This window comes from Pleuronectes platessa, chromosome 21, assembly GCF_947347685.1.
Source record: "Pleuronectes platessa chromosome 21, fPlePla1.1, whole genome shotgun sequence".
NCBI classification, from domain to species: domain Eukaryota; kingdom Metazoa; phylum Chordata; class Actinopteri; order Pleuronectiformes; family Pleuronectidae; genus Pleuronectes; species Pleuronectes platessa.
In genome coordinates this window covers 6,539,459-6,563,753 of record NC_070646.1, presented here as the reverse complement: position 1 = coordinate 6,563,753, position 24,295 = coordinate 6,539,459, and the positions used below count along the sequence as shown (strand labels likewise).

Sequence of the window (24,295 nt, the reverse complement as noted above, 5' to 3'; positions counted from 1 at the left end):
TTAAAAGGAGAACAATCAGGTACATGGTCAATCATAATTTATTCTTATGCTAAAATGTACAGCATTTGAAGTGACTGACAAAAGGAGAAAAGTCATAAATACAAGAATGTCATTCTGTCCCATTTTTGTGCACATAGCCAGGTATTTCCCCCCCGTTTCTTTACCAGCAACTCTGTACAGGTACAAAGGCTACAAAAGAGCAATATAAACAAAAACACAAGTACAAGTTGCGTTTTACATGCAATCCATTAGCTTAGTTTGGTCTATTCACAGGCGCTATTCTTCTACACTTCGGTAAAATATAAATCCAACATTTTATAAAGATAGAAAACAAATCTACAGATGGAATGAAAACGTAGCTTTTTAAAGGCATTATGTAAAATATCGACTTTGGACTAAATTTATATTTTCTTTCTCGTTATTTGTCGTTATAATCATTTAGTTCTTTTTACATTCTGCCACACTTCTGGACACTTTGAAATGTTTTAGAATCTCTCTGGGTACAAACACTGAGATATGCTTTGTTATTTTTGACAGAAATCAGTCTGCTTTATTAAACAGAAAGCTGCCTCAAGGAGATCTGTTACAAAAAGACTTCAGAAGTATACATACATAGCAATAAAACCTCTCAAACCAGAACAGAAAACAGGACTAAGTTTACATTTCTTTACATTATTAGAATTAACAAAATATAGTTTCATCTTTCTCCCCGCGGAGGGAAACCTAATAAAGGCCAGATATCTTTAAAATGGCTTGCTATTAAGCACAACACTTGTACAGTACTACTCAATGCACTGTCACTAACAGAGACTGAAGCATGCTAGTTGTCACTTTACAAAATAAGTACAATAATTTAAATATACAAAGGCATGAGTATAGTACAAACTAATCGCCAGCACTGTTAGACAGGTACACTGAACAGGTTCAAACAGCCACTAACTCCACTTGTAGCAGGCACATTAAATGGCTTCATTTGAGGCTGCTACACGACTGCAAGAGCACTGATGACATCTCTACGTCTGAGATCCGAACCCCGCCCAACTCTAAAAGACACATCCGAGACACTAACACTAATTAAATAGATTTTCATCGTAATGATGTAAGGCTTCCCATCTGGAGGAACAAAAATACTTTTTTTAAACATTAGCTTCAAAGTTGACTCATCGATGAAAAAATGTTGCATTCTTTCCAAGTGCTGCTGCTGGTTTTTAAGTAATAAAACAAAAAATGTAAAAAAAATCAAAATAAAACAAGGCCAGATCAGTGCATCTTCAAACAGCAGGATGCACGTGAGAGGAACCAGCTTGGTCCGGCCGGAGTCACCGCCTCATGAACTGTCCTTTCAGGGACTGCTTGGCCATGCCCGTGTTCATGTAGCCATGGTGTCCAGCTGGAGTGTACACCATGTTGCCATGTGGTGGAGCCTGCATGGGCTGCTGGGGGTATGGCTGTGTTCCCATCATGCCCATCTGCATAGAGTACTGGGGTGACTGGTTCATATAGGCATGGTTGCCATGGTAGCCACTGTTCATCATGGGCTGGCTCATGCTGTAGCCGTTCATGGCGTTGAGGGAGGACATGTTCATGGAGTTGACGTTGTAGGCGGGCGCTTGCATGATGTTCATGCTCATGTTCATGCGCGGCATGGAGGCCAGCGTCCTCGATGGCGCCTGCATGGCCACGGTCTGTGGCGGCCGGGCGTACATCTGCTGCTGGTGGTGGGACAGGGGGGCCGACTTGGAGCGTGCAGAGATGTGACTCTTGGAGGCCATTTGGGGCTGGATCCGCTGCGAGGGCGAGATGCCCATGTTGCGCTGCAGCATCATGGGCGGCGGGGAGCTGAGGTTCGGGGGAGGGGTCATGGTGGCCTGCACCTGGGGGTTGGGGACTCGATGGGGCGTCTGGGACAGGGAGACCAGGCTGGAGTGCTGCGATGAGAGCGAGGGCGTGTTTGCATAAGATGTTATGGGATGTGAGGCCGAGTGGTTGAAAGGCAGCGAGTGAGGGTGGTCGATGAACGTGTTGGTGAACTGCTGCAGCTTGGCCAGGCTGAGGCCAGACGACTGAGAGTAGTGCCCGCCGCTGTACTCCCCCTGGTGGTTGATCCTCTCGTAGAGGGCGAAGTTGGGGTTGCCGGATTCGGGGATGTCGGCCAGCTGCATGGTGGTGGTGAAGTTGGTTGGGATGGCGCACTGGGCCATGGGCTGCTGCTGGCTGTGCTGACCGTGTTGATTGTGAAGACTATGCTGAGGGTGCTGATTGTGCTGGCTGAGCTGATTGTGCTGCAGGTGGTGATTGTGGTGGTGACTATGCTGGTTGTGGGGATTGTGTTGACTGTGCTGGCTGAGCTGATTGTGTGGAACATGCTGATTGTGTTGGCTGTGCTGATTGTGTGGGCCGTGCCTGCTGTGGGAGTTGTGTTGACTGTGCTGGCTGCGCTGGCTGTGTTGACTGTGCTGGCTGTTGCTGGGAGGCCGCTCCACCACCACGCAGCCCTGTGGCGACTTCACGTTGCAGTGGGGCGGCGAGCTCAGGCTGTTCTGCTGAATCATGCCACAGCTGCCAGGGTTGACTGCAGCCATTTGCTGGCTCACGGCACAGCTGCTCTGGGCCAGGCCACTGGGGGGGATGCTGCCATAGGAGCAGCTGTTCTGGGAGGGGCCTGCCCCACAGATGCTGCCCCCCATGGTTGAGTCGTAGCTACTGGGGTTCTCGTAGTTCTCCGTGGTGCTCTCGATGCTGCCCAGATCGCTGAAGCCACTGTCCACGACCTGCTGCGAGTGATCTGAGACGGACGGAACGTCCATCATGGGGCTCGTCTCCATGTTGTGGAGCGAGGGCACTGAGATGGCACTGTGGTCGGGGCTGATCTGAGTGTAGCCGCTCTCCAGGATGGAGACAGCCGGGCTGTTGACGGAGCGCACTGACTGACTCGGATGGGACTGCGCGGAGGAGAGGGGGCTGCTGTGGTCTGACTGAGGGCAGTCGTCCAGCGAGGTGAGCTGGGGGCTCTGGGCCACGTGGGTGTAGGTCTGCAGGCTCCTGCAGGGCTCCTGGCTCTCCACACACTCTTGGAAAACGGTCTCTTGTTCGGCCTCCTGCGTCAGGGACTGAACAGCTTGAGCCGTCTCTGAGTCAATCTCGGTGCAGATTGGGGGATCCTCCCTCAGCACGGGGCTGACTGTCTGCCTCTCGGCGCTCTGAGAAGGCAGTTGATCCGGACAAGGGCTCGGCGTGCTCTCTTCCTCTGACTCAGAGTCCACAGGGTTATCAGAGTCCACGGCTGCTACTGGAGCAACTGCTACAGCTTCAGATGGTGGTGATGCTACTGTTGTGTCAGTCGCTGTGTCCTGGATGCTTTCTGCAGCGGTAGCTTGTTCCTCATCACTACATTGTACTGTAGAAACCTGCTGACTCAGCTCAGAGTCATTGTCTTCTTTTGGATCTAAAAAAGGTGGGGGGCATTCAGGCATCTCTTTCCAACTCTGTTCCAACTCTGCTTTGCTGCTCTCAGGTGCTTCCGTCTTCGTGTGACTGTCCTCTTCGTCATCCGCATCCTGATCCTCCATTTGAGTTCTCTGCTCGTCCTCCTCCTCCTCCTCCTCATTCTCCAGTGATACAGCTCCCTGTGTGCTGTGTTCCGCATCTTTGGCTGGGAACTCCTGCTCGTGTTCACTCTCCTGCTGGTCATCCTCAGGTGGTTCGGGGGAATCCTCTCTGTCGTCAGGCCGCGGGGAGAAGGGGCCAGGCGAGGCGGCAGGTGAGCAGACCGGCGAAGCGACGGGCGATCCCTCGGGGGAGCTGGACTTCTGTGAGGCGTGGTCAGCGGGACTCGAGGGCTCAGAGGGGAGCCTCTCTGACATGATGTCCGGACTGGCCACGCCTCTGCCGGCTTTGCTGTCCTTGTCTGTGCCGGCAACATCCTGGTCTGGTTCCTCTTTTGCTTCTTCAGTCTGAATGTGGTGCTGCTCCGCTTCCATTGGGGTTTCCGGGGGCGTGTACAGGTTGAGCTTAAAGCCCATCTTTCGTTCATTCTTTAGTCTCCATTTGGGAGGGCCACGTTTCACTCCTTTGGGCCAGCCTTTCTTCCGTTTCACTAGACGGGGTCTGCCGGGTCTCTTAGAGAGGACGTCAGCTCCTATCGCACAAAAATAACAATCAAGAAAACCACATTGTTTTTGTTTTGTCAGAGAGAACGAACATTCTGTGGTAAAATGATTCTACGAGAAATAACACACTTCAATAATAATGGTTTCAATGTAGAATAATAGTGGGTATTTTTTATGACACTCAAGATGCAAATACCTTCATTCCAGTGTTCAAGATTGTCTTTCCGTGCATTTTTCTCCAGCCTCGGGCGACCTCGCCGCCGTTTTATTGGCATAATCGGCAGCTTGTCTTTCCGCTCCTCCTCCTCCTCCTCTTCCTCCCTCTCGCCCACTCTGCAGGTCGGCTCCAGCAGGGGCATCGGGCGCTCGTCCTCGGAGTTGTCGAAGGGCTCGTTCAGCACCTCCGTCGTCTCAGAGATGGTTTCTGTTGTTACGCTGCTGTTTATTCTCTTTCTCTTACGCCCTCTCTTCTTAAGGACGATGGTTCGCTGAAACACAAACACGAGAACAGCCCATGAAAACACGGTAAAACCTCGTGAAATCCGCTTTGCACACTGAAAAACTAGGGCACTAGGTGGATGACCTCCATGAGGATAGAGCAGAAATCCATTCAGGCTTTTGTGCTGAATGTTAAACGGTTTAAACCGCACTGTTAGACTAAACGTTTGAGCGAAGCAGACTAGGGAGGAAAACCACAAATGAGACAGGCAAAGAAAACAGAAACCACAGTCTGTATTTTACATTCTCCAGTCATTTCCCACCGGCTCCCTATGACTCAACCGCTCTTCCTCCGAAATCCTCCACAAGAAGAATGTGAAATCAATACTGTAACTAATGCACTGAAATAAACCCCAACAGCCACTGTCATTCTCCTCTGGTTTCCATACAGTTTCTGCTGATAAGGTCTCCCTGACACCACGCAGCTGGCTGTAATATTATCTCCAGCACAAGGGGGCAGTGCCATATAAACAGAACAGATGTGAATAGCATGGAGGAGGGCAGTAAATTAACCATGACCACTGACAATAGTACAAGGTTTATCCTGCACAGTCTCGACACCAGCAGTGAAAACACAATCTATTATCTACAGCTGCAGGCACGCGGGGAGGCTGCAGATGACAAGAAGAAGCCACTGAACCCTCCAGTGAATTCATGAATATTTATCAAACCTTTCCATCTCACTAGAGTACACAACATGGTCCCTAATGAAGGGAAAAATCTTGTGATATACATTCAATTCCACTTTGTTATGGAATAAAATCCCAGATAACCACAGAGGGGGAAAAGGGCAGCTTGCTGTGGCGCTAAAGATGAATCACGTCCAACAAACAATAAAAGTCACCTTTCTCTTGGCTGCGAGCATCGCGTGGGCTTTTGTCAGGATGGGTGGTGAGCCATCAGAGCCGTCGGAGTCTTCCTCGTCTTCGTCATCATCCGCTTCATCATCGCTGACGTCCTGCAACTGCTGGATGCGCCGGGCCCAGGGAGGCGCGGGGCGGCGCTCATACGTCCTGTAGGGGACCTTGCAGTGGACCTTTGTGAGAGGTTGTCTGCTACTGTGAGTCATCATGTAGCCCTCTCTCTCCTCCTTCTCCCAGCAACTGGCCTGCTCCTTCAGCCGCTCAGCCTGGTAATTAAACAGACAAGACGCATTATCTCTGGGAAAGGCGCACGCACGGCGCCAACATCTGAGCAACGAGGCTAATGGGAAAACAAGAGATTGGAATTAACATCATGACAAATGAATCACTGTAGGTTTCTCCTGGTTATAAAAGCAGCGTGCCGATTGGATGCCGGCCCGTCATGGAGGAAACATTTCCATTAAGCAACCGTTGTAAGATTGAATTTCATGGAATATTCAGCACTATTAATTATGTAGGTAACTGATTTAGGGCAATTTTGCACAACATTAGATGCCTGCTGACAGTGAGAATGCTTTTCCCATTAATGCCCTATATTTGAACTCCTTAGCTCATCAAACAAACATTCAGTCACGGCATTGCAGGCATGTGTAACCAAATAACTAGCGCCTGATAATTGAACGAGGTGACATACATCCATTTCTGCCTCCCTCTCCTCCTCGGACAAGACAGCGTTGATGCTTGTGGAGGGCGTCCAGCGTAGGGCGTCGGGGTCCACGTCGTTCTGACGCGGGTTCGCCCTCTGCGTGTCCTTGTGCCTCTGAATCAGCCGCTCTCTTCTGATCAACACAATCCTGCGTCACAATGAGAAAAGCCCTTGAGTTTGTGTCGGCAGAAGAATGAGCCAGAGTAGAAATAACTCAGACAGGAGGTGACATGTGGTTAAATATGAGTACAAAGACGAGCTCTTCGGGACACCAGGTGCTCCGTGTCCTTGGGGGTGCTTAACCTGACTTACTTCTGTCAATATTCAGCGGCATTAATGGATACGCTGTTAAAAATACCCGATGGCCTGGATAAGTCAGACAGCGTACAGAAGTGGCAGCGCCGGCTGAAGGAGACTGCGGATCGGAAACTGACCTGCCATCCTGTCTGTCAATCATGCCGAGCTGCTGGAGAGTAGCGGCGATGTCGTGCGGACACATCCCAGTGGCCCTGCTTATTCCTTTAACACTGATGTGTTTATCTGGGTGCTTATAAAGGTACTCCAGTATGACACTTTTCCAATATGCCAGGTAAGATAAGCGACCCAGATCTGACAGGGGCTTCTCCGGGGAGCCGGCTTGTCCTTCTTGCCTGGTGAGAAGGTAACCTAAAAAGACACAATTCAAACAAAAACAAAATGCTTTAGTCAAGCTAGAGGCCGGGGTTATTTCAAACTGCAATCCAATATACACCCCCTCACCCACCATTATGGATTGCATATTCATGTGGGGATGTGACACTGAACCCTGCTTAGGATTTCACCTTCACACAGTATAAAGGGAGATGAGGCAATCACTTTTTCTCCCCTTCAACCTCTGTCAGATGCTGTGATACACGCTGTCAAGGGCAACAGAGCAGGCTGAGCGAGGCGAGTTCAGAGGAGGCAAAGCGACAGAGAAGCAGCTGGATATCATTGCTCACAAGAGACTGCACTTAGGAGAGATAACGTACAAGGGAGGAAAAAAAACACCTAATACTAATGTGTATCTGTGTTTAATTAGTTTTATAGCAGCCCTGTCAAGGGTCATCCATTATGAGCGGGCAATAAATTAATTAATGGCTTCTAATGTGCACCCACTACCGAGAACCAAACAAGCAAATCTAATCACCAAACAGTGAACACATAATATTCCAGTAATCATCACAATATTCATTACTACAGCTAAGAAGAGGAGCCTGTGATAACAAACACTTAGGGATGATTATTCAAATCAATTAATTGAAAACAGTAATGTTTCATTCTGTGTGATTTCACAAGTATATTATCATTAATAACACTAAAGAGGTGCTTTAAGGGTGAGTTATTATTTGAAAGAAGCCATTTTTTTTATTTTTTTTACACAAGCGCCCACTGAGTCTGTGCTCTCACGGCTACCTGAGACAAAGTGTTCCTCTAATACAGTCCAATATAACAGAAAAGCTTAATCGAAACAACTTCCAGCTCCAAAGCTACATTTTCCAATAAAGCCTTCAAAGAGCTCAGAACTCAGCTGTGCTCAGTCTCCCTTAATCCCCGTCTTTGTTATCAGCACACTCTCAATATCACAGATCCTCTCGCATCTCTGTGTCTCAATGGCTCCCAAAGTGAACAGGAAATCAAATGCTCCATTACCGCCCTGCCTCCCTCTCCGCACTCGCTCCCTTTTCCACTTCTCTTCATCACACACAAACTCAGCAAAGAGACAACTCTTGGAAATAATAAAACGCCTATAATGTCAAAAAAAAAAAAAAAAAGGAAGAACACTGAACACAGAAATCCACTCAAGGCAGCGACTATTTTCATAAGTGGACCGCGAGGCTTTAAATATTGTATATGTTGCATTACTGGACTAAAAAGGAAAAGGAGCATCTACACCTCATCACATCTGAGGCAGAGAGAGAGAGAATTGGGAGCATTTTCTGTGAAACGTTCTTCAGGCGATGCTGAAATGCTATTGGCCGTCAAATAATGTATGCAGCCATAATGTAATGTTTATCAGGGCTAATCTGCTGTGATTGCCTGAGCACTGAACTCGAATACTCTTGATTAGGTCACTTCAAAGCCTTAACCAAATAACAGCACCTTGCCACAAGCAACAAATTCAGCCCTTAATCTGGAATTGTTTGTCAAGACCAACGAGAGAGGGAGAGAGGGAGAGAGAGAGAGAGAGAGGGAGAGAGAGGGAGGGAGAGAAAAGAAAAGCCAGTCCAGCGGTCTAAGAAAGCATTAAGGAACTTACTGAAATCAATAAGGAACCTTCCAAATCCTTGCCTTTGGTACTGAGGCATGATCATTATGCAGGAGACATTGTACTTCTGCTGGCAAAGCTTTTCCTGAGGGAAGGAGAAACAGATCAAGTATGTCAGAGCTCTGCTGAAGCTGGCAATTTACTGCACCTGCCATTGTCCTTGTCTAAAGCAGTGCACATGCACGTGCACACCACACACACACACACACTGTGATGAGCTCACACTAAGAGGTTTACTCGGTTCTGAATTATTATGGCTACAATATGACTCTATAGCTCTTCTTAAAAATGGGTTTACTTTGTCTAACTAAAACTGTTTTTAGATCTAATTTAAAGTTCTGTAATAAAGATTAAAGGAGCAAATCCACACAGTTGAGAGGACGTGAATACTTGGTGTTTCTGTTATGACTCATTAACTGACTCAGCGCTTAAGCACTACTGTGGGAATAAAGATAAATACAACAATGCACAGGTCAGTCTGTGTCGCCATTCAAAAATGGTGTGCGGTATTCCTTCATTTCCCATATAATCACTCTGTAACTCTTACCTTGGAGAAATAGCCCACAAGATGACAGCCTTTCTCATCATTCTTTGTCAGTATGTAGAAGAGGAACGGCTCCACATCATAATACAAGGTCTTGTGATCCAGGAAAAGCTTGGCTAACAGGCAGAGGTTTTGGCAGAATAGTTTGCTGACATTTCCATCAACCTAAGCACGGAATTAAAAAAAAAGAGCAAGAGGACACTGTTCAAACCGTTCCCATTTTTCCCTCCTCCTCCTCCTCCTCCTCCTCCCTCCCTCCCTCCCGGAGCCCATTCAGTGGAATCTCATGCAGCATACAGTTATTGCTTTATTGCTGTGAAGGGAAGCTGACCTCAAATACAGAGAGGTTGTCCTTTCTGTAGATTTCATTGGCTGGCGGGTGGAACCAGCCACACTTCTTTGTGTGCCTCTGGAGAATGTTTTTGCTTCTCATGTACTTCAGACAGAACTCGCACAGATAAAGCTTTTGTAATCTGGTGGAGACAAAAGGGAGAGCCGCAGTTTGTACTTCAGCATGAATAGATATTTTATTTTTAAAAAGGATGTTGGAAAGAAACTGGCATTCAAATTGTGGTGAAAGAATCAACATTACCTTGAATATTCAGGCGGGTAAGGTGACGAATACCAGGTTTGAATCTCATATTTCCCAAATTCGATAACGGCAGGGCAACGCAAGGAGTCTGTGTTCATCAGAGATCCAGTTCTCTGCGAAAAGACGGAACAAACACATAAATATAGTGACCCACATAATTCAAAGATAGTGTCTCTATTCACAAGCTTCTATTATTCTTATATAAACTGTCATAGTAACTATAGTTCATAGATCTCATGTGAAAATTAACTAAATGTAACTTGTATCTTATTTACTGTCCTTTAAATATCTTCTTACTTTGTTTTTAAATCCCTAAGCTTTTAGCAGGTTTGGGACAAGTTGTGTTTTGTTTTTGTGTGTAACCTACTTTTTTCTTAACTCCATAGTTAAAAGTGCTATATAAATTAAGTTTATCATCATACATAATATAATAATGTCACCCGTCTCACCCACCAGAATCCTTAACTTTTCAAACTGCTCAGTTACTCTAAAAACAATTCAACTGTTAATGCTGACCTGACAGAATTAGACGTGCATATTACTGAGGATGAATGAGATTATTATTAAATATAAATATTGCAGCCTTAAACAGGAGTAGATGTTGAGGAATGTCGGCTTTGTTTGTTCACCTGTGCAGCGAGTTCCTGGACACACTTGAACGTCTCGATGTCCTCCTCTCTGACGTGGTCTCTGGACATGGCGGCGAGGTCGGCCTGGGCCTCCTGCTTCACGCGCAGGTCCCCGTCGTGGCCTGTTACAAGCACAATAACACGACATCAACCCATCAGATAGCAGATCAGCAGCGGCCTGTTTGAAGCAGCCGTGGCTGAATAATCTCATAAATGCATTTTATGCAAATGTGCTTATACTGTGAGTGCTGCTGCTGAGCCTGTTTGAGGCCATGTCTCTGAGGAATTTCATAATGTATCATCTTTGCATGTTTATATGAAAATCCCTAATGTAATGAAGTGAAACTAAATCACTCTAATTGCGTAACCGCTTTCATGTGCTTAGTCATCCACCAAGACAGTTTCCCATGAATTAAGAAGCAGATGCAGTGAAGAGAGCAAGTGTCGACATGAAAAGCAACTGATGTTGGAAAGCAGGCGGTAATTTTATGAAAGACAGCAACACCATGACTTAACCACCAAAACAAAAACCCATTACGTGTGGAAGTGATCTGTCATTAGCATATTTATGGGAATGTTGCTGCAGTAACTATGTTTGTGCAGTTTATTGCTTAGAAGTGCTTGAAACATATAGCCGTTTGTTTTTCCTACGTGTGATTTCTTAAACTGTGACTTCACTCCTGAAGACCATGAAATGTAAGGGTTGCTGCACCTCCGGCTATAATCATCATGTCAACTTGGGTGGGTGAATCACTGGGTTGTATGTGTGTAATGACCACTGGAAGTGAGGCTGAGTGGAGACAGTGATTTGGAGAGTGAGGGTGGGATGAGGAGGAGCACTGATGTGACTACAGCCTCTACTATGTAGTGATCACAATGTGGGCACTACAGCAGAGGGTCAAGAGCAGAGCAAGGAGCATGAGGGGGTTAGTGGGCCATGCACTATGACAAAAAGCCAACGGGCGAGAGGATGGAAGCCACGTGAACTCCGCAGCCAAGTCAAAAACGCAACGAAACTGGGTTAAGACACTAAAAGAATTCAAATTAAGCAGAAGATTAGTAGTCTGTTAGAGTGTTGAGGGTGTCCTCGCAAAGAAAAGATTAGCTCTAGTCTGGAAAAAAATAAAAACTGCGAGTGTTAAGCTTTCAAAACAAAACAAAGAAGAAACTTAAAGGTGAGGAGACGCAGGTCTTGGCTGGAGTTTCGAGCCTTGCTTACCATGATTATTCTCAGGCTTAATTCTTCCGTCTGTCAAGTCTCCCTTTCCTGGCGAGGGGGGTCCCTTCTGAGGGCTCACTTTATACCTCAGCCTGCCTAGTGTCCTGTGCTTTTTAAGGAAGGGGTTACGTTTGAAACGACTGACCATCTTAAATGGGTGTCCTCTGGGTCGGCCCGGCCCCGCAGATGTGGAGTGTAGCCTATTTTTAGTAAACTCGTTCTTTCCAAGAGGCTGGGGCCCCGTTTTGGATGCGTGAGGGGAATCCTGCTTATGATGCATGCGCTTAGGCGGCGCATAGCAAGGTAGTCTCTTTTTCCGCGACTGTCCCTGAGTCGTATAAATGTGAGAAAGTCCGTCAAATAGTCCCTTCAGTTGGCTGCTATTACAGAGACTACTCAGGGAAGGAACACTAGACTGGCTGGAAGAGCTCTGGGGCGAGTTAGCGGAGGTGGAGCTGCTGGACACCTGCGAGGGGGGGCTAAATCCTGGCAGCGTAGGTGCCGGAGGAAGTGCAGAGGACGAGAGGGTAATCATTTGCGTGGCGTCAGCAGCGAAGGTAAACAGCTCTGGGGGCATGGAGAGTTTGGGCGCACCCTTGTCTCGAGAGCTTAACTGTTTGGCGGGGGACTCGGCGGTTACAGGGCGCGAGCGACGGCCCACGGGAGAAGGGGTAAAGAATTTGGAAAGCCCATCGATAAGCCCTTTGGTTTTCTTGTTAACGGTGAGTGTAGCTGGGGTGGAGGTGGGCGTGAGGGGTAGAGTGGTGGTGGTGGGGGTGGAAGTGGTGAATTGGGTGGCGTTGACCGCACAACAGGGGTCTGCAACAGCCAATCTGTCTCTTGCGTCCTTCACAGATGCAGCATGACCAGATGAAGGTGTGGAACAGACGGTAATCTTTTGACCCCTACCAGGTGACCCCCTTCCTCCAAGTGCTACCATGCAGCCGTCACCACGGGTTATAGAGCTGCAAAGACAAGAACAACAACAGACAGTGTGTTTTAAAAGGTCACATCTCACTTGCATAAGCACATATGAGCCGTTTTCAGACATGACCCGCGGGTTAAAGCCGAAGAATTGGCTACAGAAATTATCCGCAGTTTGCCTTTCACACATGCATAACACAGCGTGAGGTTCTCTGCACAGAGACGTTTGAAACGGTATCGAATTCACCATGTCATTCAGGCGAGAGATGGAGCAACCGGGTGCAGAGGCAGGAAGTGACGCATTACCTCTTCTACAGAGATCACATGATGTTCTTGACAACACAGACACCGGCTCTTATCACCGCAAACTCTCTAGAGACATTCGTTGGCGTCTTCTCAGGTACGACTACTTTTTTTCACCAGGAGATGTTAGTTTTTTCCTTTTTTTGTGCCTGTCACGCCGGGAATTATCCTGGATTTATACGGCCATTATACTATCAGACCAGGCGGAGAAAGTCCACAGAAACTGTGGAGCGTCTCACTCGGATATTAGCGTTCACACATGCACCAGCTCCGGAGAAAATGTGGAGGAGCTGCGGTGTCCAGTGCACGTCTGAAAGCAGCTTTAGTCAACAGCAATTCTGGGGTTTGTGCGCTTTAATCACGTGTTTTCATATCACGCTTCTTGATGAACTCCCCTGCATTCATCTGACATGTACAGTTACTAGTTAGTTACTAGTTACATTGCAGATCAACACTTTAAAAAATAAAACAGTTTATAAAAATCTGAAATATGGTGCAATATCATTAATAAACCTTCCTAACACTATAGAAAGATAGTCACCTTTACCGGCTGCAACAGTGAAGAGCTGTCACAACATTGCACTTGCACAATTATATAATCTAACACTGTAATGTATCACAGGATGTTGTTCAAAAGGGACCACGCTGAATAATGGCTTGAATACCGATTGCTTACAATACTCATATGGTTTTATTCAGTAAAATTATAAATAATAGACTTTTAAAATAATGCAATACTTAAACATTGTGGTTTTGCTTTAATTGATAAAGTATCTGAGTTGAATTTCAATCTCAGAGCTTGTTAATTATTTCTTTAAGAGAAAGGCTTTGGAGATTCTGGGTGCACAGTCACCCAAAACAACTCAGTAAATTTGAATTGTGCTGAGTCAGTAACTAATTATGATTAGAATTTCCTTGTTTCGTGTCTTGATTTCTTCACAGCTTGGTGAGTTCACTACAGTCAGGGGTCTTATTTTTTGGAGTTTTGAACATAATTTTCTATCAGCTATCTGTGACTGTGCTCATCAAAGTAATTGCTCAGATTAGGAACCTCACAACACAGCACACGACAGCAGGTCGGCTGAACCCCGGAGTCGGCCTGTAAGCTGCGCTGGATGTTTACAATGATACAATGAGGTAATCATTTTACTGTCAGGCTAACCTGGGGGTTGTTTTGAAAACTATATTTGTAACCGCGTTGAACCTTTTTTTAGAATGCTGCTGTGTTCCCGGTTATTAGCAAAGGAGTCAGATAGAGTGCCATCTCATTATTTTCAACAGGAGCGTTTCTTCTTACAGATTCTTTCACACTTACATTCTTTGTTTGAGCTTATTTCTGGGCCTTCCGATTGGCTTTGCATATCGACGTTTGATCTGATCGGCTTTCTGGTGCAGCAGTTTTCTCCCGTTGTCCTTTGGCCTGCATACTTGGCAGATCCAGGTTCCTGGAGGGTGTCCAAACACAGAGAGCAGCGTTTGGGTTGGGTTCATCAATTCGGAGGACATACAGTATATTCATTTGAAACATCTCCTTTAATACCGCGAACTGGCGAGAATCCCACCAGCTCACAATGACAATCAATTACTCAGCACAAAGCGAAAATCCATAAGAAAAACATTGGGTCAATTCTCTGTCCAGAGGAATAGACTTCGTGTCAGACTGTTGAGCAAAGCTATGTGACTTGGTTGAATTGCCTGCCAAATGTCCTACTACAGTACGTGCACCATCATTACAAGCCTCGCCGTGGGGTCAGTCCTGTAATCCAGAGATAGCAAATCTCCCCGGGGATGCTGGAATAATTTGATATGCATGCAAAGCTCCTAATAAGCCACTGCAGCCTCACAGTGTGCTGAGTGACAGCCCCAAATGGCCGTCTGTGAAGAAAAGGCTTTGATTTGACAGCGGAGGAGGAAACAGAGAAGCCAGACAGTGTAAACACCTCACCTTTTGGCATTCTTGAAAGCGGTGGGTCGCAGCATTCCATGTGAAAGCCCCGATCACATGAATCGCAGAATAGCATCTCGTCCTGAAAGGGAACAGCAGGCATGTGTGAGGGATGTCCCTGTTGCGTACATGTAACACCCCTCCCGTCATTTAAAGTCTTTTGGAGAAATAAGCCCAATTGTGCACAAGAGAGGCTTTAAAAGTCTGAGGGAAAACCAGAAAATCCTCAGGGAGGCACAAAATGAGATCTACATCCGAGCCAACACAAGAACAGGGTGTGAGTTGAGATGTATGCAACGTTATACTTACAGCGTTTTTCCCCTGTATTCGACAGGAACTGCAGGTTTTGCATTCGATACACTGCCACCGTAATCTCTTCACATTCGAGGTTAATTCGGGGGAAAACTTCAGACATGATGGATGCCCTTCAGATGGAAGCAGAAATGCATTTTAGCTTGACACACTTTCACCGACACTGAGTCACAGAGCCACAGAATAAGACTTTCCATTTATTCACACAGTCAGGTTAAATATTAACACATTACAACACCGAAAACAATGGAGGGCCTTCATGTCCGCAACACATTTTTTGCCCCCGCCACAAGTTGTGCCTAAAAACAGTGCGATCAAACATCTGAGCCGCTAATTACAGATAATTTGATCCTAACGAGGCAGAAACGGTAGCAGCACTCATTCTAATGGAAGCCGATCCATGAAAGCCATGTAAACGCCTGCCTTCTCCCTCACCCTGCTCCCTCTCATGGTTGTAAAACAGCTGTTTTACAGTCAGAGAACAATTTGTGTACACTAGGAGCGGTTAATGAAAACCACCTCGACACTACTTAGTCAAATTTGAGCTATAAAAATGTCACCAGGAGAACAATTCCTTACGGCATTTAAAATAATTGTTCAAACATAAATGACGCCTTGGCAGAGGTAATTTTATGGGGGGTTAGCCGCTTTTTGTGTGGAGCTAAAGAACTGTAAAGGAAATGCCACCAATCTGCACAGGGGAAAGGGTTGATCTTTTGATCCAGTGCGCCTGGTGCACGCTATAAGAAGAACCTGAATGGAGCGAAAATGATTTCAGATTCTATAATGGCCACTTACGGAGCATCTGCCCTTCTTGAGCCCACTGAGGGTTGCAAGCAATTTACATCCCTTCAAACACTCAATCTGAACACTGTGCTCCCAATAAATCCCTTAAAGGGAAGTGAAAAATGTGGAGGAAGAATGTAACATCTGCTCGACTGATGCAGATGACTGATGCTGCCGGGGGTTCGGTTATATGACGATAATAACTCTATATCGTCACAAGACAGAAATGTGTCCATAATCACTGATTTGTCTCTAGTCTTAAAGCTAAGGATGCTTTAATATCACTTAAAATGAATGGTTATGTCACCATTAATATAATGAATTTGTAGGGCTTCAATAAGTTGAAGTGCTTTGATTTTTGAGAGGCTTCAGGCATTTTGAACAAATATTTAGCCAAGTGAATTTCCTGAAAAGTCACCATTTAATAGGTAATAGATATACAAAATGCTGCTATAGACATTTTGAAATTAGATTTTTATCTACCCTTCTTGCTACTATTCTAAAATTAACATTTATCATTGGGCCTGGTTGATTCCATAATATTCTCTTCATTCATAGGATAACAACGATATCATATTAGAAAAAATATAAGAATCTGGTCGACAAACTCAAGGACTCCAAGCAAACAGAAGCTAAAAACCGGAAACATTTGGCTCTACTTTCAAATAATATGCTTTGCTGGTGAGTGAGTGACTGCGGGGCGACTTACCACTGCTCCCACAGTCTGCACAGGACAGCAGCTCTTCTGGCCGCTTGTCCCGATTTGACTCTTTCGTTCCAAGACAGAAACTGCATATTGGGATGGGGTCGACCCGGAGCTGGGTGGGAACACAAACAGAGACAAACTGTTTAAAAAACAGAAACGGGCACGGGCTCTGTTTGTTTTTCTGACATTTTATCTCGTCAGGATTTCTTGAGCTTACTGTAGACATACTGCCGGTTATGGAGAGGAGATAAAAAACCAGTGTGTGGATTTAATGAAACGGCTTCAAACATATGAACTAGAAGCAAAAGCTCAGAGAATGAAGAAGAAAAAAAGAGAAGAGAAGGAGTTGAGTTCTCACAGCCTGAAATGAATAATAAATGAATCTCATCCTCAGAGATCTGCTGCGTTTTAGATCCACGTCCTTTATCCATTACATCGGAATGGGTAAGTGATCTTAGTAATCAGAGTTTAAGGGCTTAATCCGATTCTTAAAGCTTGCACTCCAGTCTGAAAGGATTAACCAGCATGTAATCAAATTACCTCAATAATAAAACGTGCCTCTCATTGTTGCTGCCGTGATCCACTGTAAATGTTGCAAGTCTCAGAACAAACACTCATTTAAGGGCTTACGCACAAGTTCAGAAGTAAAATATGAGCTCGCCGCTTAAGAGGATTTTCTCATTGATTACTCCCAACGAAGAGAGGCTGACTTCGCAGAAAGACTTTTTTTTTTGTGTGTCATCTCTCTTTCAGCTGCCAGTCAGAACCTGGGAGACACTTGTCAGACTGAGGCATTATGGGATTCACAGGGTGTCCCTTTAAATATGAGATCATATACCCGAGCCTCTGGAGGAGCATCAAACAAGCGGCTGCCTCCTTCCCTGAATTTAACGGTAAACAACGCTCACGGGGTGTGACCGTAAATAACCAACCTCATCATCAGTTTACACACTAAGGCCTCGACAATTGAGTGCAGCTTTGAAGGGCACTCTGGGGATGCCCATAATTAGTTCCCTGGGTTTCTATGACGCAGATCATCACCACAGTCCTCCACCAAATTTGTGACCTCTGAATCCACATTGATTCCGACCTCTTCCAGACCAACAGTTTCATTAAGGGAGATCTTTGTTTTTGACAGGAGCGTCTTTTTACAACCTGTCACACCATCCAAATGAACCCCGGGGGAGAGACGCAGCAGGGACTCGCTGTGACTTTGGCCATTGTTCCTTGCTGTTGTATCAATTAGTTGTTGCAGTGAAGGGGAAGCAGTTCACCGCCACATCAATGATTACTCTATTTTCCAACCTGCCAGGTCAATATCTGAAAGCGGCACTAGCACTGGGAGTTGACTGCTGCTTGCAGGGATGTGATTACTGACACAAAAACACCAGAACCGCTGCTGTGATGAGGCACCACCTCTCGGTTAGAACACAGCCGAGCCACAGCTCAGACAATGAGTCATCAGTGATTTTCATTCTGTCTCACAACACAGGAGAAATATTAAATACATAGCCCGCAACTGTAAACTTGTGGAACAGTCGTGGTCCTGAGTATCATTCATAACCCACAAGAGCTGAAAGAATGGGATGTTTGGCAAAACAACAACTGTGGGAATCAACAGAGAATTTATCAAGTTGCAATCTCTGGTTTCAGCTCTTTGAATATGATCATTTCTCTCTCTCTTAGCTATTCAGTCACCATCTTTAGATTTTAGATTGTTTTACTCTGACAAAACAAGCCAAGATGACATCATTGGTTTGTTGAGGTCGTAAAATGTGCTTTCCATTACTTTAGGACATTTTATGGACTAATGAAAAACATTAATCAATGGTGAAAATAATTACTTGCCGCAGCCCAACTCATAACCCTGACGTTTTGTTAACTTGACTACACAAGGTCTGTCAATTAAAAAGACTTATGAAAGTTCAAACTACATTCACACGCAGCAGCCACAAAGAAATATTAGTATTTGTCCTTGATCACAAGTCATTCTACTTCATCACTGGAAAGAATACAGCCAAAGGCATGTGAATACACGGCCTCAGGGTTGTGATTACTACTTGTTATGTACAAAAACTACATGTCATTTTTACTATGTAGCCTGGAGGCAAAACTGAAATCAGTGAGTCTTAAAACTCAGACTTTGTGTTTAACGCACGTCATAAATATGATTTGTACAAGAGAATTATAGATACAAGTGAGAAAGACTTGTGTAAAGAGCTCGGAATGAATAAGACATCAGTGCTAATGTGCAGCCTGTGCATTCTGCTGATGAAACGCTCAGGGGCTGATAGGCAAGTGAAAGCCTTCACTTCATAACACAGTCTCCAATGACTGCGCCATGACGTCTCATCCAGGAACCGGAGAATTAATTTCAATCAGGGAATATTCTTAGGCCTGGTGATTAGAACCAATGGCAATTTGCGATCTGCACGGCATGAAAATGTGCAAATAGAGAAATAAACACAGCTGAGGAGACGCTGAGGATTTACTTGGGGATTCTAAATTAAGTACATTACAGGAAATTACGCTGCTTCAAAAGAGCAGGCTGTCCTGAGTGAGGGGGTGGGGTCCTATTAGAACACTGCCGGTGGAGAGAGAGAGAGAGAGAAACAGAGAGACACAGAGAGAGAGAGAAACAGAGAGACACAGAGAGAGAGAGAGCTCAAGTGGTTGCATAACACAGCAGAAAAAAAAAAAAAAACTCTCATTCCTTCCCTTTGTTCCTGCCAGAGTCTCTTCAGAATCTAATAAACTCTAAACCAAGACTGCTCCTTTTACCTCAAACTATCTCTTATTCTCAACACACGTCGGGCTTCAGCAGCTGAGCAGCCAGCGACGTCTCATCCCTTTTGAAGTGAATGGTAAACCTGCGCCGGGCCAGGTGATGTCATCAGCCCCAGAGCAATAGATTGAAATGTTCCAAATGGAAAACAGCAGGCCCTTTCCTCTGCTATGAGAACCGGGGCAGGACACCGTGTCTCTAAACACATCTCGGTTTCACTTTTGGCCTGACCACAGACACTGTCACAGTTGTGGCTGCAGAATCAAGGTGTCGCTTCCTGATTATTCGCTGAGAAGCTGGTGGGAACAGGCCGACGGCGGCTTGCGAGCAACTTTCGGCTGCATAACTTGTGCATCAGCCACCAGACTGCACTTCACCTTCATCAGTCTCAACACACGAGCTGCCAAAAAAAAAAGAAAAAAGGACTTCACAACAAACTACTGAGATGACTGTGCACCACACTTTAAATAGGGCCGCACAAAACAAAACAAGTTTCCATGACACACTCTCCTGCAAATCAAGTGCGAGCTATAACAGAAACACAATCCTTGTAAACTATAAACCAACCCCGAGGTGACAAAGCAGCGGAAGCAATGCAACCTGGAAGTTTGTTTATATGGTTTTATTTCCTCTCTGGGGCATCTCAGTGAGCACAAAGGTCATAACAGCTGCATGAAGCCTGAGAAGAGAAAAAAATCTGTCCTGCCAGACATACTCCGGCTCCCATTCCTCGGCCCTGTTCGACAGGACTAGTTCACGCTTGTTTGTGTCGGCGCAAACTACCAACAGAATATCCCAATTCTGCTCACTAACGCTTTGCAACTCACAAGACAGCCAGCCACATCCCTTAAGGTCATTAGGCTAGAGTTACATAACCTCTGTGAAGCCTACAGCACACTGCCTACCACACACTGTCAGCATGACTTTCTGATTATCCAAGCTCTCTTATTATAGAGGCCGAGAGAAACGCAGCCCCAGAGGGACACACACTCTAGATGGCGTTGCTTCTGATCCGCCGAGCTAGAGACCAGAAGATTAAGAGAGCAGTTGTCCTTTCAATAACATTCCTCTCCTCGCTGTTGCTACCATGGAAGAACCACCGGTGAAAGTTCTGGAAAAGTTCGAGCTACACAAAAGTTTTAGGACGTGTTGGGTGAGAAGATAGAGATTAATAACACAGTAATAAGCAGTGTATTAACTGCTGTGGTCACTGGGGTGTCTCCCTGACAGCAACAGAAGACACTGGGGGACATGGGGAGGACCATGCAGAGGCCAAGGTGTGTGTACCTGGTCTCGTTCGTGGGGGAGGAGTGTCACTGACGTCAGGACCAAGGGGGTCGTGGTTAGACACCGGGAGCCCCTTGGATCGACCCCGCCGTGGCTGAGCTTGTACCGGGGGCCATTTTTGGACAACCTGCCGTTGTTGACCGACCGCTTGGCCGCCAGCCGTAACCTCTGCCGGAAAGCGGGGTTATCCACAATGTTCGAGAGGTCGCCCTGGTTCCTCAGATACCTCTCGATGTTCTTCAGCGAGGAGCCGTGGTTATCATCCAGGCCCTCAATGGCCCTGTTAAGTATTTTATTCCAATCGATGTGGCGCAGATCGCTTGAACTCCATATAGATTCCTTCGATGGCACGGACACATTCGCGGGCGGGACTGACCCAACTCTTCCGTGATTTCCCGGGTCCTTGTAGGAGGTGCTCCCTTTATTTGTAACCTTGAGAATAGAGCCATCGTGAACACTTAATCCCAACTGCTCCACGACGGTCTTCCTGTCCAGTCCGTGGGACGTGGCCACCGCATGGCAGATCCTCTCCTCCGACGGCCGCTGCTTCTGCCGTTTGATTTTCTGTATTGCTTCCAGAATCCACTCCGTGTACAGAGGGTTCGCAAGTTTTACCATGGTTGAACAATTAGACGCACCAAAATGTGATCCATACAGGTTCCCCCTTTCTGCTGCTGAACACTGGGTACATCCACATCCTCGGTGAAAAGGTCAAAAAGTTATGTTCCACGCCAGCATCCACGCCCGGCCTCTCAATCCTGGGTGTCTGGCGGTGATCTCGAGGAAAAGTTGGCACTGGGTTAATTCCCCCGAAAGGTGGTGAGCAGCTGAAGTGGAGCTGGATTAAATCAATCCAACATCAAACCTGGAAACAAGAGAGAGAACAAACAGGGTCATGTGCATTTCTTTCAAAAAACAGCGACCTCTCATGTAAATGATCTCATTATTCACATTCTCTAAAGTGGGTATAAAAGCTAAGCTGGAGGAATGCGGGACTTTTAAGATGTGCTACAACACCAGAAACAGATGGATAAGAAACAGATGCAGGAGCTGTCATGGCTGCTGAAGAAATTAGACTTAATCCATTGCCTGACAGTAATAATCCACACAGCAGAAGAAGAAAAAAGCAGATGTCGGTTCCTAAACAGACTCGGTTCGGTTTCAGAAAGCAGCGAACAACAACACGGCGGCCGGAGAAACTTCAGGCAGAAAGTTCCGGGTGGAAAAAAAGTAGAAACCGTCTCCTGAGCAGGTCAGATATTTTTTTAACATGTCCCCCCCCTACCCGCACACATACACACAAACACACAAAGTTAACACTTACACTCGCTGCACGTTATTTCCAACCGCGACGTTTCTCAATCTGCGACACGAGGGAGCAGACGCAAAAGAAATCCACAAAAAAATAAAGGCGCAGAATCCACGTAAAGTTTAACCGTTACTCGTCCACACGCGACTTTTTTTTTTTTTTTTTTGACAGCTCGACGTCCGCTACGAAGGAACCGAGCCGCGAGCGCGAGGAGCCTCCCCGGTTGACAGCTGCCGTTACCGAGCGATCACAGCCCCGCGTAACGAGCCCACGATCCCCCCGGTGGCGACCGCTGCGACGAAGAGCCCGAGTCCGAGCCGACAGATGACAAGCGCCGCCGAGCGTTACCGATTGTCACCTAAACAGTCGCCATTTTGTTACAATGTTGTAGTTTACATGAATCCGACATGACGCTGATTACAATCCAATGGAGTCTCATTAAACCCGTACCTACCGCTAATGGGCCCGCCCCCCTGCGACTTCAATATTGGCTGCGAGGGCGAGATCCGACTTCTGGTTTGATGGAGCACATGTCAATCTCCGTGTGTGAGCGCAGTGCACGCGGCGCGCCACTGGCTGTGCGATCTGTCACTTCGCCCCCTCGACCCGCCCCTTAAGGTGCCGCCGGTTGATCGAGCGAGATCACCCGCGCACGGTTACGCGAACTTCGCCGCCCCCCGCAAACCACAACTTGTTTTTATTTACTCATCAACGGTTAAACGGGACGTAACGAGCGTGGAAGCGCCGGTTCTCCCGGTGTGACACGGAGGAGTATTTAACCTCATGTGGAAGTGGCGTAACACCGGGTGCCACCTTTACTCGGATTCCTCCTCGAAACACTTGGTTACACTTGAAAGTGATTTAGATCGTTTTGGACTTTAATTGGCTGTTTGTTAAATCTATCATGTGTTTGCGTTAGTGGAATAAAACGCGGTTTAAAGTGAAAACATTCCAAAAAACGGGAATCACACGTTTCCCGGCAGCAGATTCAAGGGAGTATCACTATCGCCTTTTTTTCTTCTTCTTCTTCGTCTTCTCCTCCTCGTCTTTATCTTCCTCCACCTTTCCCCCTCCACACACAAGAAGAGATGTTAATTCTCCAATAAACATTCAACCGGGATGAATAAAGGGAATAAAAGTAGCGGGAGGGGAATTAACGCGCTGTGTTGGCATGACCTCTTTTTCACGAACCACCTCCCGACAAGGGGGACCGCTGAGCCCCGGAGGAAGGTGTTCAGGAGGGAATACAAGTTAACACGACTGCCGGGGGAGAGAGTGTCTCCCTCCATCACCGATCCTCAATCATGTGTTTCTCTCGCTTCCCCCCAACGTGCACCCGGGAGGACATGACACACACACACGATCCGCCGCGGAGACACACAACACATCACGGCTCAAGTTCCACGCGGGGGGATAGAACAAGTATGGAAGAAGAAGAAGAAACGAGGAAGCTTACCGTCGATTATTTCCCTCTCTTCAAGTTTCCCCCCCTGCTTCTTCCTCTCCCGGATACTCCTCTTCATTAATCGGGGAAATGTGCGGAGACGCATCCCAGCCACGTCCCGGGAAAAAAAAAATCACAGAATAAAAACAACAACAGCGCCTCGGAGGAGGAAAGGCTCCGGCGACATGGAGCAGGGAGCTGATAAGAACTAATTGAAAGGTTAATCTACACAGCAGCCTGTGACAAAGTGGTACCCTCCCCCTTCTTCTTCTTCTTCTTCTTCTCCCACTGTAGACATCCCCACTTCACTGGAGTGGAGCGGACCGTCGCCCCTTTAGTCCGCATGCTACCATCATATTGTCAGTTTCACTCCTCCACCACCTCCACTCACTCTCCCTCCATCAAACATGTCCACCGATCAGGATCATTTTATCTTTGCACTCCATGTTTCTCCCCCCCCACCCCCGGCTGCTTAACGTCTTTATTTTTTAATGTCATAACACATGAAGTCCCCACGGGGCGTTTGTGGATTCCAGTGATCATGTGGGATTTGATCCGACATAAACACACAAATCCAGACTTTTATAGATTTTTAACAAAATCAGATGGTTCTTGCTCCTACTGTCCAATTTCACCCAGGGGCATTGTGGGATATCATACCCTAACATACTTATCTGTTAATTAACTTCAAACCCAAGGAAGAGATTTGTAGATGTTATATCAATATAATTTTTGATTATTACATTTTTTCAGTTTTTCACATTGTAACTCAGATTATAACTGTACTATAAATAGAGCGTTCAGAAAGATCTAGCATCTCCTTAAAAATATATGTTTTCCCCTGAGTAAAAAGAGAAGTTAGCAAGTGCAATATAAGTTTCTATTGGTGTTTAAACTTCTGATCCGGACATTTATATTCTGTAAGGAAATGAGCTGGTTCTTGCTCCCACTGACCAATTTCCCCCAGGGCATTGTGGGATATCATCCACTAACATACTTATCTGTTAATTAACTTCACACCCAAGGAAGAGATTTGTAGATATTATA

The 24,295-nt window shown here is 46.2% G+C and overlaps 1 protein-coding gene across 2 annotated transcripts; it reads right to left on the bottom strand.

Moving 5' to 3' along the window:
• Positions 1–22: 22 nt before the first annotated feature.
• Positions 23–23,651, bottom strand: kat6b (K(lysine) acetyltransferase 6B). 2 transcript variants are annotated; one of them, XM_053413625.1, is made up of 17 exons: positions 23,261–23,651; positions 20,496–21,360; positions 16,427–16,535; positions 14,929–15,044; positions 14,620–14,701; positions 13,990–14,119; positions 11,448–12,412; positions 10,229–10,350; positions 9,600–9,712; positions 9,339–9,480; positions 9,011–9,172; positions 8,455–8,548; positions 6,611–6,842; positions 6,165–6,324; positions 5,452–5,736; positions 4,306–4,597; positions 23–4,138 (listed from the first exon to the last, which is right to left on the bottom strand). In XM_053413625.1, the coding sequence occupies exons 2-17, from the start codon at positions 21,111–21,113 to the stop codon at positions 1,320–1,322; spliced, it is 6,441 nt and encodes a 2,146-aa protein (XP_053269600.1). In that variant the 5' UTR covers positions 21,114–21,360; positions 23,261–23,651; the 3' UTR covers positions 23–1,319. The 2 variants fall into 2 exon arrangements, with proteins under 2 accessions (XP_053269600.1, XP_053269599.1); XM_053413624.1 differs by lacking the exon at positions 23,261–23,651 and adding an exon at positions 21,820–21,994.
• Positions 23,652–24,295: the final 644 nt, after the last annotated feature.